The 12,487-nt window shown below is 49.5% G+C and overlaps 1 protein-coding gene across 1 annotated transcript; it reads right to left on the bottom strand.

Annotated features, from left to right (window-relative positions):
- Positions 1 to 9,684: 9,684 nt before the first annotated feature.
- Positions 9,685 to 12,227, bottom strand: LOC306815723 (olfactory receptor 14J1-like; the record flags this gene model as incomplete). The annotated part of the gene is made up of 2 exons (XM_079332277.1): positions 11,894 to 12,227; positions 9,685 to 10,640 (listed from the first exon to the last, which is right to left on the bottom strand). The coding sequence occupies exons 1-2, from the start codon at positions 12,087 to 12,089 to the stop codon at positions 9,685 to 9,687; spliced, it is 1,152 nt and encodes a 383-aa protein (XP_079188403.1). The 5' UTR covers positions 12,090 to 12,227.
- Between the last annotated feature and the right edge of the window lie 260 nt (positions 12,228 to 12,487).

Raw genomic sequence — 12,487 nt, 5'->3', positions numbered from 1 at the left:
TTTCCCTCTGGTCTGGTGTAGTTCATTAGGAATGTTTCCTATAATAGTTATGGAAAAACACTTCAAATTGTTTCTTAAAAATATCCATTCCTATTTTAAAGGATGGATTTATTACTGTTCTCTTTAAGCAGAGGTGATTGCAGCATTCTGTGATTGATATTGATCCAGAGTTTCTCCTCAGGAGGTCTGGCCTGCTCAGAGAAGCTGTGCCTTGAGGTCTGAGCCCATGTGGGCAACCTTGCTCCACATTCCCCAACCCCATCCTGTCTGTCCTGACTCACCTGGGACCTGCTGTGCTTGGAGAACTGCCTCCACACCAGCAAACAGGGTTTTCTCCCCTTTGTTTTACTTTTGAAGCAATCTAAAACACCTTATTTTCCCCTGTGAAAACAGACACCCTCCTGAGGTATGTGTCAGCCCAAGGTGCCACCAAGGAGGTTCAGGCCGAGGACTGGGGCCTCAGGGGTGGTGCCTGGAGTCGGCGCCATTTTTCCTTTCTGCCTCTAACTCCCAGCATGCCTTGCAGCCCCTAGAGCCTCATTGGAGCCTGGACTACAATACCCATCATGCCCCGTGCTCCACAGAACCCCGGTATCCCCCCCCTGTATGTCCAATAGATGTCCTCCAGAAACTCCAAGGATCCCTAAGTGTCCCCTCAGCGGCCATTCTGGTACCCCAAAAACATTCCAGGATCCCCTGAATGCTCCCAAGCCCACAGATGCTCGTTACAGGCACTTCTGGGAATTCATCTCCTGCCATCCCCCTCAAGCTTAGAGCACCTCATAACACAGTCCCGTGCCTAAAACTCCTGATGTGCCCTGTGCCCTAAAGAGTCCAGTTAGAGCTCCCCAAGCTCCCCCCAAGTGCTCCCGAACTGTAACATTCCTCCCTGAGGACTTGAAGTTGCCATTCAGAGGCAAAAGTGTCTCCCAAGTGCCCTCCTAGAGTTTGTAAACACTCTACTAGAATCACTTCCGGGACTACAGCTCCCATCATGCTTTGTGGTGCCATAGAATGCTATTCAAGCAATGACTTCATCTCCCATCATGCCCCACGCTTCACCGAGAGATATTGCAGCTGTGCCTGGAATAACCATGAGGCTCTGCAGCCCCATTAAACTGTATTATACCTACTCCTACAACTCCCATCATGCCCTGCACCCCGGAGAACCCCCTTACAGACCCCCATGCGCCACTTCAAAGCCCAGACTTTCCCTCAGGATCCCTAAGTTCTTTTTTAGTGCTCACTCAATGCCCCCAAGTGTCCTCCTGTCCCTCAAAATTCTTCCCCCAGACCCAAACTGCCCCGAATGTGCCCCAGAAATGTCTCCCTGGACCCCGAAGTGCCCACCCTAAACCTGTCTAAAAAAAAAAAAGATATAAAAAAGATAAAAAAATAACTCAAACATTATGAATTATCCTTAAAAGGGAGAAATAAATAACCAATAGAGCTTAATTAATGAAGGGAATTGTATTACATAAAAGCAATGACCAATAATTTTATTGGTTGCTAATAAAATATTTTTATTACAAATATAAAAATTTGATCTAAAAATATAGAATAACAATATTACAAATAAGGAAAATCAATTTTAATTTTAAAATTAAATAACATTTTTATTACAAAGAGAAATAATGAGGTTTTTAATATTTTGGGTTGTCAGCACCAGGTGGGAGACATCATGATATGGTGATGATGGGGGTGAGGGGCAAGTTGTCCAAACAGGGTCAGCCTGCAAAGGGGCTCATTCTTCAGTGTGCCCAGACCTCCTAAGGAGATATTCTGCATCAAGGTCACTTGGGAAATGCTTCTATCACTTCGCCTCTGAACAGAAAAATTGAAAAACATTCCCTTGAGTAAAGTCATGATGCACTTTCAAATCTTCCTTCTTAGGAAAACTCCAAAATGTCTCAGAGCATCTACACAAGCCCTGGAGTCTTGAAGACAATTGAAGAAATACAAAGAGCTCCTGGAATCTTTCTGTATTTTAATGATCCCCAAAATTGTTATGAATGGAGTCTTTGATTGTACAATTAATCAAAAAACAAATATAAATTTGGCAGTAATTTATTAATAATAGCAGTATTTGTATATAAACAAATACAATCAAAGTATATTTGTTATGTATATTTAAATAATTACAAAATTTGGCAGTGAGTATTTTAGTGTAATTGAGGTTGGGTTCAAATACAGCATAAGCAAAACCAACCAGGGGTACGGGGAGGGCCCTCCCTCTCACACCATGCCAACTGAAGCAAGCTAAAATTTCATTTACATAGTTTACTAATGCATATTAATACAGAATGTTCTGGAAATTTTCTCCTAGATCCTATTCCTAAAATCTCCGTCACTATGTTGTGTTGCTCATGCTTCAACAACGGTCGGGGGGTCTCTCCTCCTTTCAGGGATCTTGTTTCTGGTGAAGGCTCTGGGTCTTCCTCAGGGTGGCCTCTCAGGTAGAGCAGGTGCACTGAGATTAGAGTTATATAATTAAGCCTATGTTCCCATAACAAGCCAAGTGTCTAATGCTTGGAATCATCCCAATTTGGCTCAATTCAAGGTCAAAAGTTTTATTTCTAGATGCTGTTCTTAGACCAATACTCTTATTATCTCCACTCCCACTGGACATCTGGAGAATGATACCATCTGCTTTGTTTAACCTTCCTTTATCTTTTATGCATTGGAAGAATTAAGTACAATTTTTCTATTCATACAAAACAACAATTTTGCTAATATAATTACAATTTAATTAGCAGGAATCATATTTATAACAGGACAGATTTGGAGCTGAGTCCATGAGCCCCAGGCACTGAGAGAAGGTTGAAGAAGCTGCTCAAGGAGTCAGAAGCAAAACTCCAAGTCCCTTTGGAGCATCAGTGGCCCCACTGAGGGCAGGGACTGCCAAAGGCTCCCCAGGGACTGCTGAGAGCAGATCCTTGAGGGCAGCATTGCAGGAGCCCAAGGCTGTGGGCAGGAACTGCAATGCTGAGCAAGGCCTGGGCTGGTTGGAGGCAGCAGAAAGGCCAAGGGCTGAGCCCAGGCCTGGCCCAGCAGGGCCTGTCCCTCATGGGTGGCTCGGGGCTGTTCCTGGGGCACTGGGATGGGAGGGGCAGCAAGGACAAATGGCATCAACTTGCAAGCCCTGCCTGCCTGCTCAGGGAGGGCCCAGGCAGCAGCAAATTGCAGCCCCTGCAAGGAAAGTTCCTCTGTGGGGCTGCAGAGGCCCTGCCCAGCCCAGGGCACAAAGGCCTGGGTGCCTCTGGCCCTGCCAGCCCTGCCCAGCCCTTGGCCATCTCTCCTGCAGCCTGTGCCCCTGTGCGTGCTGCTCCTCTGCCCTGGCTGGCTGCACACGCCCATCTCGCTGTGCCCCCAGCATTTCTCAGCCCAGCATTGCTGTGCCCTCCCTGGGCTCCCTGCACCCAGCGCTGCCGGCTCCTGGCACACAGAGCCATGGCATGGCCCAGCCTCAGCTGGGACACCTGGGCCACCAACATTCTGCCCTGGCAGGTACTTTGCTCTTTCCTCACCTCCAGGCTGAACCTTCCAGGCTGCACTTTGGGGAGGTTTCCTTTTCTTCCCACTCCAGAGGAAAGCTCTGTCTCCTGCTGTTTGCAAACAGAGAAGGGCTGGGGGGAGATGTGGTGGTCAGAGGCTTCCTGGGGTGCAGTAACCATGAAATTATGGAGTTTTTAAATAACCTGCAAAGAAAGGAGGAGAATCAACAAAACTACACTGGACTTACAAAGGGAAGACTGGCATATTCAGGATGCAGATTTGAGAATAATTGAATCAAGCACTGATTTTTTACCGGAAACAACCCTTAAGAACAAGGATTCCAAGAAGGATGGAGACACTTCAGGAAAGAAATCTTGAAGGAGCAGAAGCAGCTCACTCAAAAGTGAGCTAGTGAGGAAAACGACTGGACTGGCTAGGCATGAAGCTTTTTCCAGGAACTCAGGGACAAAAGAGGCTGCATCACCTTTGGACAGAAGGGCAGCCTACTCACAAAGTGTTTATAGATGTGGTTAGGTCATCCAGAAAAATAAGAGGTGAAACCTCAATTAGGATATAGCCTGGCCGTGTCTGTGAAGGATAAAAATCTTATTTTATAAACACATTAGCAGGAAAAGCAGGGACAAGGAGAACCTCCATTCCTTATTGGGGAAATATATGGTTGCCAAAGATGAAGAAAAGTCTGAAGAACTTAAACCCCTTCTTTGCCTCAGTTTTCAATTATAAGACATTTTGTCCTCAGGACAAGTGATCTTCTGACCTGGTAGATGGGGAAGGGGAGCAGAACAGACTCTCTGAAATCCAGGAGGAAGCAGCTGGGGACCTGCTGAGCCACTCAGATGCTCACAGGTATCTCTGGCACCAGATGGGATCCATCCTAGGAGGATGAGGGAGCTACTGGATGAGGTTCCCAAGCTGCTCTCCATCAATTCTCATCAGTCCTGCTCACCAGAGAGGTCCCAGAGGACTGGAGGTGCCAGTGTGAGCCCATCCCCAAGAAGGGCTGGAAGGAGGAGCTGGGGAACTCCAGGCCTGTCAGCCTGACCTCAGTGCCCAGCAAGGTGATGGAACAGATCACCTTGAGTGCCATCACAGGGCACCTACAGGATGGCTGAGGGATCAGAGCCAACCAGTGTGGATTTCAATATCTGCATTGATGATCTGGATGCGGGCATTGAGTGCAACATCAGCAAATGTGCAGATGACACCAAGCTGGGTGTGAATGTTCTGGAGGGTAGGAGGGTCTGCAGAGGGACCTGGACAGGCTGGATCCAGGGATTATGTCCATCAATTTGAGGTTTAACAAAAGCTGGGTCCTGCACTTTGGCCACAACAACCCCTGCAGTGCTACAGGCTGGGGACAGAGTGGCTGTACAATTGCCAGGCAGAAAGGGAGCTGGGGGCACTGATGGACAGCAGGCTGGATATGAGCCAGCAGTGTGCCCAGGTGGCCAAGAAGGCCAATGGCTCCTGGCCTGGATGAGTAATGGTGTGGTCAGCAGGACCAGAGCAGTGATTCTTCCCCTGTGCTGGACACTGGTTGGGCAGCACCTTGAGTGCTGTGTCCAGTTCTGGGCCCCCCAATTCAGGAAGGACATGTAGGGGCTGGAGCGTGTCCAGACAAGGGCAACAAGGCTGATGTGGGGTGGGGAACACAACTCCTGTGAGGAGTAGCTGGGAGCTGGGTTTTTTTACCCTGGAGAGAAGTAGACTCAGAGGTTACCTTATCGCTCTCTACAACTTCCTGAATCGTGGTTTTAGCCAGATGGAGTTTTGTCTCTTTCACGAGGTAGCAACAGAATGAGAGGACGTAGTCTTAAGCTTCTGCAGGGGAAATATAGGTTGGATATTATGAAAAATATTTTTTACAGGTAATGTGGTAAAATTCTGGAATGATCTCTCCAGGGGTTGGTGGAGACACCATCCCTGTATGTTTAAAAAAATAATAGGTATGGCAATTGGTGCCATATGGAGGTGTTAGGCAGGAGTTGGACTTGATCTTGAAGTTCTCTTCCAACCTCGTGATTCTGTGATTCTGTGAATTCACAGAGTCTTTCAGCTGAAGTCTCTGTCCCTGTTCTTTCCCTGGGTCTGTGTTGCAGATGGAAGTTGCTGGTGCCATTCTCACCTTTAACCCCTGATTTGAATAGAGACAGATGTTCTTGGGTGTGTTAATCAGGCGTTGCTCAATGTTTATGCGGAATTTTTGTATCCGCACTGTGGAAACTCTTGAAACCAAAAAGCCACTGACATTGGGGCAGGATGGTACCAAGGAGATCTTTGAGATACTGCAGATCCAAAGACACTGTGGTGGATCCATGGAAACTCATGGGATCATGGGAACTGTGAATCAGCAGGGCCTCCTGGAACCAAGGAGTGAATTGTGACTGTACCAAACCTCATGGGACCAAAGAGCCATTGTGGAACTTCAGAGTCTTGTGGACCAAGGGGACCACAGTGACATTGTGAGGGTCCATGGAACCAAGTGGCCATGGTGACACTGGAGCCTCATTGACCAATGGTGCATTGTAACACTGCAGGGCAGTATGGAATCATGGAGACCACTGTGACATTACACAGTGTCATGGCAGCAAGGGGCCATTGTGACACTGTGGGGCCTCGTGGGATCAAGGAACAGTTGAGGTACTAAGGAAACTGTGGCAACTGTGTCACGATGGAACCAAGGAGACCATTGTGACAGTTCACAGGCCCATGGAACTAATGATTCATGTAACAGTGTGGGACACATGGACCGAAGGGGCCATTGTGGCACTGTGGGGCCTCATGGGACCAAGGAACAGGTGTGGTACCATGGAAATTGTGGCAACTGTGTCACCATGGAACCAAGGAGACCATTGTAACACTACAGGACCACATGGTACTAAGGAGTCATGTAACAGTGTGGGACACATAGAGCTAAGGGGGCATTGTCACACTGTGGGGACTCATGGAATTGTAGAGACCTTTCAACACTTCAGCGCTTCTTGGAATGAAGGGACAATTGTGGTATTCTGGGGCCTCATGGATCCAAGGAGAGCATTGTGACACTGAACCTAATGGAATTGTTGCAAATGATACAACTTTTAGTGTTTTTTAAATGTAACTTAGTCAGGGGTTTGTTTGCCTCTGCCCAGGAGGTGGGAAGTTGAAGTTTCTCTTCAAAAGACTCTGTTCACCAAAGTTGGGTAAGGCCTGATGAGTTCAACATCTACAGACTGGGAGTAACCAGAAGATACACAGGAGGTAGACCAGCATTGACAAACATCACCTGCAGTGTGGTTGGAGACACCTGGTCTGGGAATAAATTGGTAAGACAATCAAAAAATGAGGGCCTAATTCACATCAAAGGCAAAGGGATCAATAACCAACAGGAGATCAAATACAAAGAATGTAGATCAATTAATTTCTTTAATGTAACATGAATTTCTTTGGGTTTTGTCTGTATAAATATGTGAAAAGCCTAGTAAAAAAACATGTGTGATGGAATGATTTTCCCTGGACAAAACAGGCACGTGTGGATGAAATTATTTCTATTGCACATGCTGGCCACAATAACATCCTGGCCAGAATAAAGTAATGCCTAAATTCTCTAACACTGAGTAGATGTTAAGGAGTTTCTATTTTTCATACAGTTTCAGTGTCAGTCCCACTGAGGTTCATCTCCAACAGAAGTTCTTCCTGAACTCCTTGGAGAAGATAATTGGTGGCCCTGGTTGCACAAAGCTGTCAGAGCAAAAGCAATACCCAAAATTCTCTGAAAAACCTGCAGTCCCTGGGAGCATGAAGGAGCCCCCAAGGGCCAGTCCTGACCGAGGCTCCCCAGGGACTGGTCCCAGCAGATCCCTGAGGCCACTGGGATGTGGGGGGATGCTGAGGGCAGGACAAGGGGTAACAGTGCCCAGCCTTACTCAGGACAAGGTGTCTCCTCACAGCCCTTGGTGGCACAGACCCTGCTGTGCCCCAGGGCACCAAGACTTGGTTTCTCCTGGGCACTGCCAGCCCTGCCAGGGCTCTTGGCCATGTCCAGCACAGCTTATCCTGTGCTGTCCCACAGCTGCTGCTGTGTCCCTGCAGGCTGCACACTCCCATCTCACTGCCCCTGGATCTGCCCTGCCACTGCCAGCCCTGCCCTGACCTCTGCCCACAGTCACCCACTGTGCCTTGGGACACACACACATGCACTGAGCTCATCCTCTTCCTCCTGGGTGCTTCTCCTGCCACAGCCCTGCCCTGGGAGGGTTCATTGCTCACAAGAGTTGCTGTGTTTGTACTGGTGCATTTTATAGCTCTACTCTGCCTGTCTGTCAATTCTGTCTTCAAAGAGCTCTCCAAGGAATAAATTCATTGAATTGTGGAATAACAGAGGTGGGAAGAGCACCCTGAGCCCCCTTGGCCTGGGTGTGGGATGGAGTTCCCTTTGCCCAGAGTAGCCCCTGTCCTGCTGTGCTTCGCTGTTGGAGCTGGAGTGGGTTTGGTCCCGGCCCAAGGCTTTGGCTGTTCCTGACCAGGGCTGGCCCCACATGAGGCATCTCTGCAACCCCTAAACCAATTGCCTGGGGGAGGGGTGGGGGGGCGGCAAATGTTTTTGGGGACACAGGGATGGGACAGCTGGGATGGACTGACCTAAGGGATACTCAAATCCATGGGATGTCCTGATCAGCAGGGACATGAGGGGGATAAGAGTTATTCTTCTGTCTTCTAACGCAACTATAACATGTGCTGAATTCTTGTGCTGAATTCTTGTCTCTCCATGGTTTTCCTTGTTTCTGCATTTGGCCCTTTCTTTGTAGTCCCCCAAAAATTTATCTCTCTTTATAGTGACCCACAACTGTTCACCTTATTTTCTCCTGTTTTCTCTGTAAGGAGGGACAGTGACAGAGACACTCTGTTGTCACTGGATGCCCAGAGGGGTTTAACCACAGCCACCTTGCCCAACTCTGCTCTTATTGGCACCCCCAATCCAGAAATGTCAGGGTTCTGTCAGATGCCCACCCCTGAGCTCTTGCCCTGCTCACAGCCCCAGGGGTGTCCAGGGTCACGAATCCTTCCCAGGCACACACACAGACAGTTCATTGCAGCAGGGGCTCCCTAGGCTCTGCTGCCACAGCCAGAGCCTGGCAGGGACCTCAGCCCTGCTGGTGTCACCCTGCCCTGACCCTGCCTGAGGTGCCCCACGGCCAGAGGGATGGACACAGGGAGCTCTGAGCACAGGACCTCATCCCAGCCCTGCATCCAGGGGTTCCCAAGGGATGTTAGACTCTGGAAACTCCAGAAACATCTGAAGGTGTTTGTGCTCACTGGGTTTAAGTCCCCTCACCTGCACACAGGATGTTCAGGGCTGTGGAATGTCCTTGCACTGCAAACACAGACTCCTGACCCGGTCACGTGATGTACCTCCAGGCAGGGAAGAACAAACTCTGTGCCCTGGGGTGAGAGGCACTGCTGGAAGCAGCTCTGGCTTTGCAAGGGCACTGCTGGGACAGCCCCACCCTGAACACTGCCACACTTTGGGTGTCACTGCTCTTCTCCTCTCCAGGGCACTGTGTTGAGAACATCCTTGAGTGCAAACAGGGAAGGAGATTGAAGCTTTCAGGCCCTGCACTGGGGAGATGCCCTTGCATGAAGGAAATGCTGTTGCAGAGTCCAGCTCTATCCCAGCAGTGTCCATGGCCTGTCCCTGCCTGCAGCGCCTGCACAGTCACACAGCAGGACTGAGACTGAGCTAAAAGAGCCCTGAGGACTTAAACCAACACAGGGGCTCTGAAGGAGTGTGTGGAAGTGAAGGAAGGGGAGGTTATGGAGAAGAAGCCCTGGGGGTGCCTGGCAGTGAGGAGCACTGGGGCTCCTTTTTCACCCCAGCTCTGAACAAAGGCACCAACCCTGCAGAGAAGCCAAGGAGGAAATATGTCAGGCAAACACAGCAACACCAAGTTCTTTATTTTGTGTAAGCACATATGTGGTACAACTCCAGGATTATATAGTCTATGGTTCACACTAGAAATGCAAATACTGAATTAACAATGGTAAAGATAAATATTTTCTTGTTAAAAATTTCTAAAATATGTCATACCTGTGCCAGAAAAAAAAAATAATAACTACAAACCAAGAACACAGGACATAGAGTGGGCATTAATGAGTAATATTATAAAAGTGATAAAGGAGAATGAGAGTTTATTTTTTCTGAGAAGCATTCATGATGATTTTCCTCAAGCCATCCTTGAGCTCCTGGTTCCTCAGGCTGTAGATGAGGGGGTTTAGGGCTGGAGGCACCACTGAGTACAGATATGACAGTACCAGATCTAGAGTTGGGGAGGAGATGGAGGGTGGCTTAAGGCAGGAAAATGTGCCAGTGCTGAGGAGCAGGGAGACCACAGCCAGGTGAGGGAAGCAGGTGGAAAAGGCTTTGTGACGTCCCTGCTCAGAAGGAATCCTCAGCACAGCCCTGAAGATCTGCACATAGGAGAAAACAATGAACACAAAACAGGCAAAAGCTAAACAAACACTAACTGCAAAAAGCCCAAGTTCTCTGAGATAGGATTTGGAGCAGGAGAGCTTGAGGATCTCTGGAATTTCACAGAAGAACCCCCCCAATGCATTGCCCTGGCACAGGGGCAGGGAAAATGTATTGGCTGTGTGCAGCATTGAATAGAGAAAGCCACTGGCCCAGGCAGCTGCTGCCATGTGGGCACAAGCTCTGCTGCCCAGGAGGGTCCCGTAGTGCAGGGGTTTGCAGATGGACACGTAGCGGTCGTAGCTCATGATGGTCAGGAGAAAATACTCTGTTGATATAAAGAAAAAAAAGAAGAATACTTGTGCAGCACATCCTGAGTAGGAGATGTTCCTGGTGTCCCAGAGGGAATTGTGCATTGCTTTGGGGACAGTGGTGCAGATGCAGCCCAGGTCAGTGAGGGCCAGGTTGAGCAGGAAGAAGAACATGGGGGTGTGCAGGTGGTGGCCGCAGGCTACGGCGCTGATGATGAGGCCGTTGGCCAGGAGGGCAGCCAGGAAGATGCCCAGGAAGAGGCAGAAGTGCAGGAGCTGCAGCTGCCGCATGTCTGCCATTGCCAGCAGGAGGAAGTGGCTGATGGAGCTGCTGTTGGACATTTCTTCAATCTGGACATTGTGGACTCTTGAAAGAAAATATTGATACACTGGGACAGATTTCCGTTAGTCAATCCTATGCTTTTTTTCTCAGTAATTTACTCAAAAATTCATCTCTTTCTTTGGAAAATATCACTTTCTATTTTTTAAATTTCTAAGCTGTGGGTTTTACTGTTAATGTATTGCCTCCTTTGTTGAAGGGACAGAAATCCTCTTTCAGCATTGCTCTCAGCCTGAACACTGGGGAGCCCAGAGGGAAAAAAGGACTCCCACTCCCAGAGCAGTCATACCTGCAGGATCCACACAGCTGGCACTTAATGATTGCACCTCTCTCTATTTCAGGGTGACTGCACTTAAAATTTTCTGCAAAAATAAAGAGGACTCCGTAAAATGTCTGGTTTCAAAGTCAACTTCTCTGAACACCTCTCTTTACCTAGGCACCTGAAGATGGAGGGTATCCAGGTTTGATCTGGCTGTCTGCTGCCTGGAATTGTGCCTACTGGGAGAAGTTTCCCTCTATCCAAGCCTTGTCCCTGCTAGGGCTGCCAGAGCCCAGACCAGCCCTTGAGGCTCAGCTCTGCCCTGCACACCCCTCCCAGCACAGGGCACTGCCCGGGGGCCTCTCCCTGGCAGCATGGCCTTAAGGGCAGCTCAGATAAACTGAGATGCTGCAAGCCAAGGTGCTGCTACTGCTGTCTGTAGGCAGAGGAGGGTGAGGAGGCACTTTGTGAGGGAGATCTGAGGCAGATCTGCTGATGCCCAGTGGGACAGTGCAGGAGACTCTGTGACACAGACACACCTGACAGCCCCTTTCCCTTGCCTTGAGGAGAAAGCCGAGAGCAGCCCTGGCCATGCAGCACCATCTCCACAGCAGGAGAAATCTGTCCTGATGGGGGTGGCTCCTTCCACCTCCAACTTCTCCCCACAGTCCATGGGGAGCTGCCAGGCAGGCGGAGATCTCTCCCTGGCAGGTGGCACATGCCCTGGGCTGGCCAAGAGCCCTGAGGGCTGCAGGAGTTGCTCTGCAGGACAGCCCTGGGCAGCCCTGGCTGCAGCCCCAGCTTCAGCCCCTGCAGCCATCCCTGGCAGCAGGAGCCATCCTGCCCTGTCCCTCTGACAGTACCCAGGGCAGCCCTGCTCTGCAGCACATCCTTCTCCTCTTCCTCCTGTGCCTAATAGAAACTGGGACAGTCCTCCTGACACATCCCCCAGAGCTGTGCTGGCTCCAGGAGATCCCTCCAGGAGCACAGGGGACATTGCCCTGCACCCACAGACTCACCATGTCCGGGGCTGTGAAGATGTTTCCCCAAGTAAAGTCTCAGCTCAATGTCTTCCCAGGGCTGATTGCCTTTAGCCTGTCTGTGCCTGGCTCCTGTCCCCTCAGTGCCTGCAGGCAGTGCCCTCAGCCCTGCTGGGCTGGGAGAGAAGCAGCTTCTCAGCAGAAATGTCTTTTTGAAGCTTTTCCTGGTTGCCATTATCTCCCTCTGTGCCAGGAGACACAACACAACGACTTTGATGACCCTCTCAGGAGTTTGGTCTTTTTTAAATTAGATTCAGTCCCTGAGAGAATGTTTTTCAAAAAATCTCTCAAGAACTCAAAATTAAATTGAAACTTGAAAGTTGCTTGAACTTTTAATGGGTCTCACTGAGAGACAGGACTGATAAAGTTCCCCAAGGTACCAGATAGAGCAGAACAATGGAGGCACTGGTAACAGGTAGGAACAAGAAAAGTAAAGGTGGCTCTGATGCTGAGCAAACCTGGATGTGTTTCAGGAATGCAAAGGGCCATGGCTGAGCCCCAGCCCCTGGCAAGGGAGATCCTGTCCCTCCCTCATTGCTCAGGGCTCTTCCCAGGGCACTGGGCTCTGGGGAT

This window comes from Erithacus rubecula, assembly GCF_903797595.1.
Source record: "Erithacus rubecula genome assembly, contig: scaffold_201_arrow_ctg1, whole genome shotgun sequence".
In the NCBI taxonomy this organism is placed as follows: Eukaryota; Metazoa; Chordata; class Aves; order Passeriformes; family Muscicapidae; genus Erithacus; species Erithacus rubecula.
Note: the sequence above shows the minus strand (reverse complement) of the source record. Positions and strands in the feature narration are given on the sequence as shown.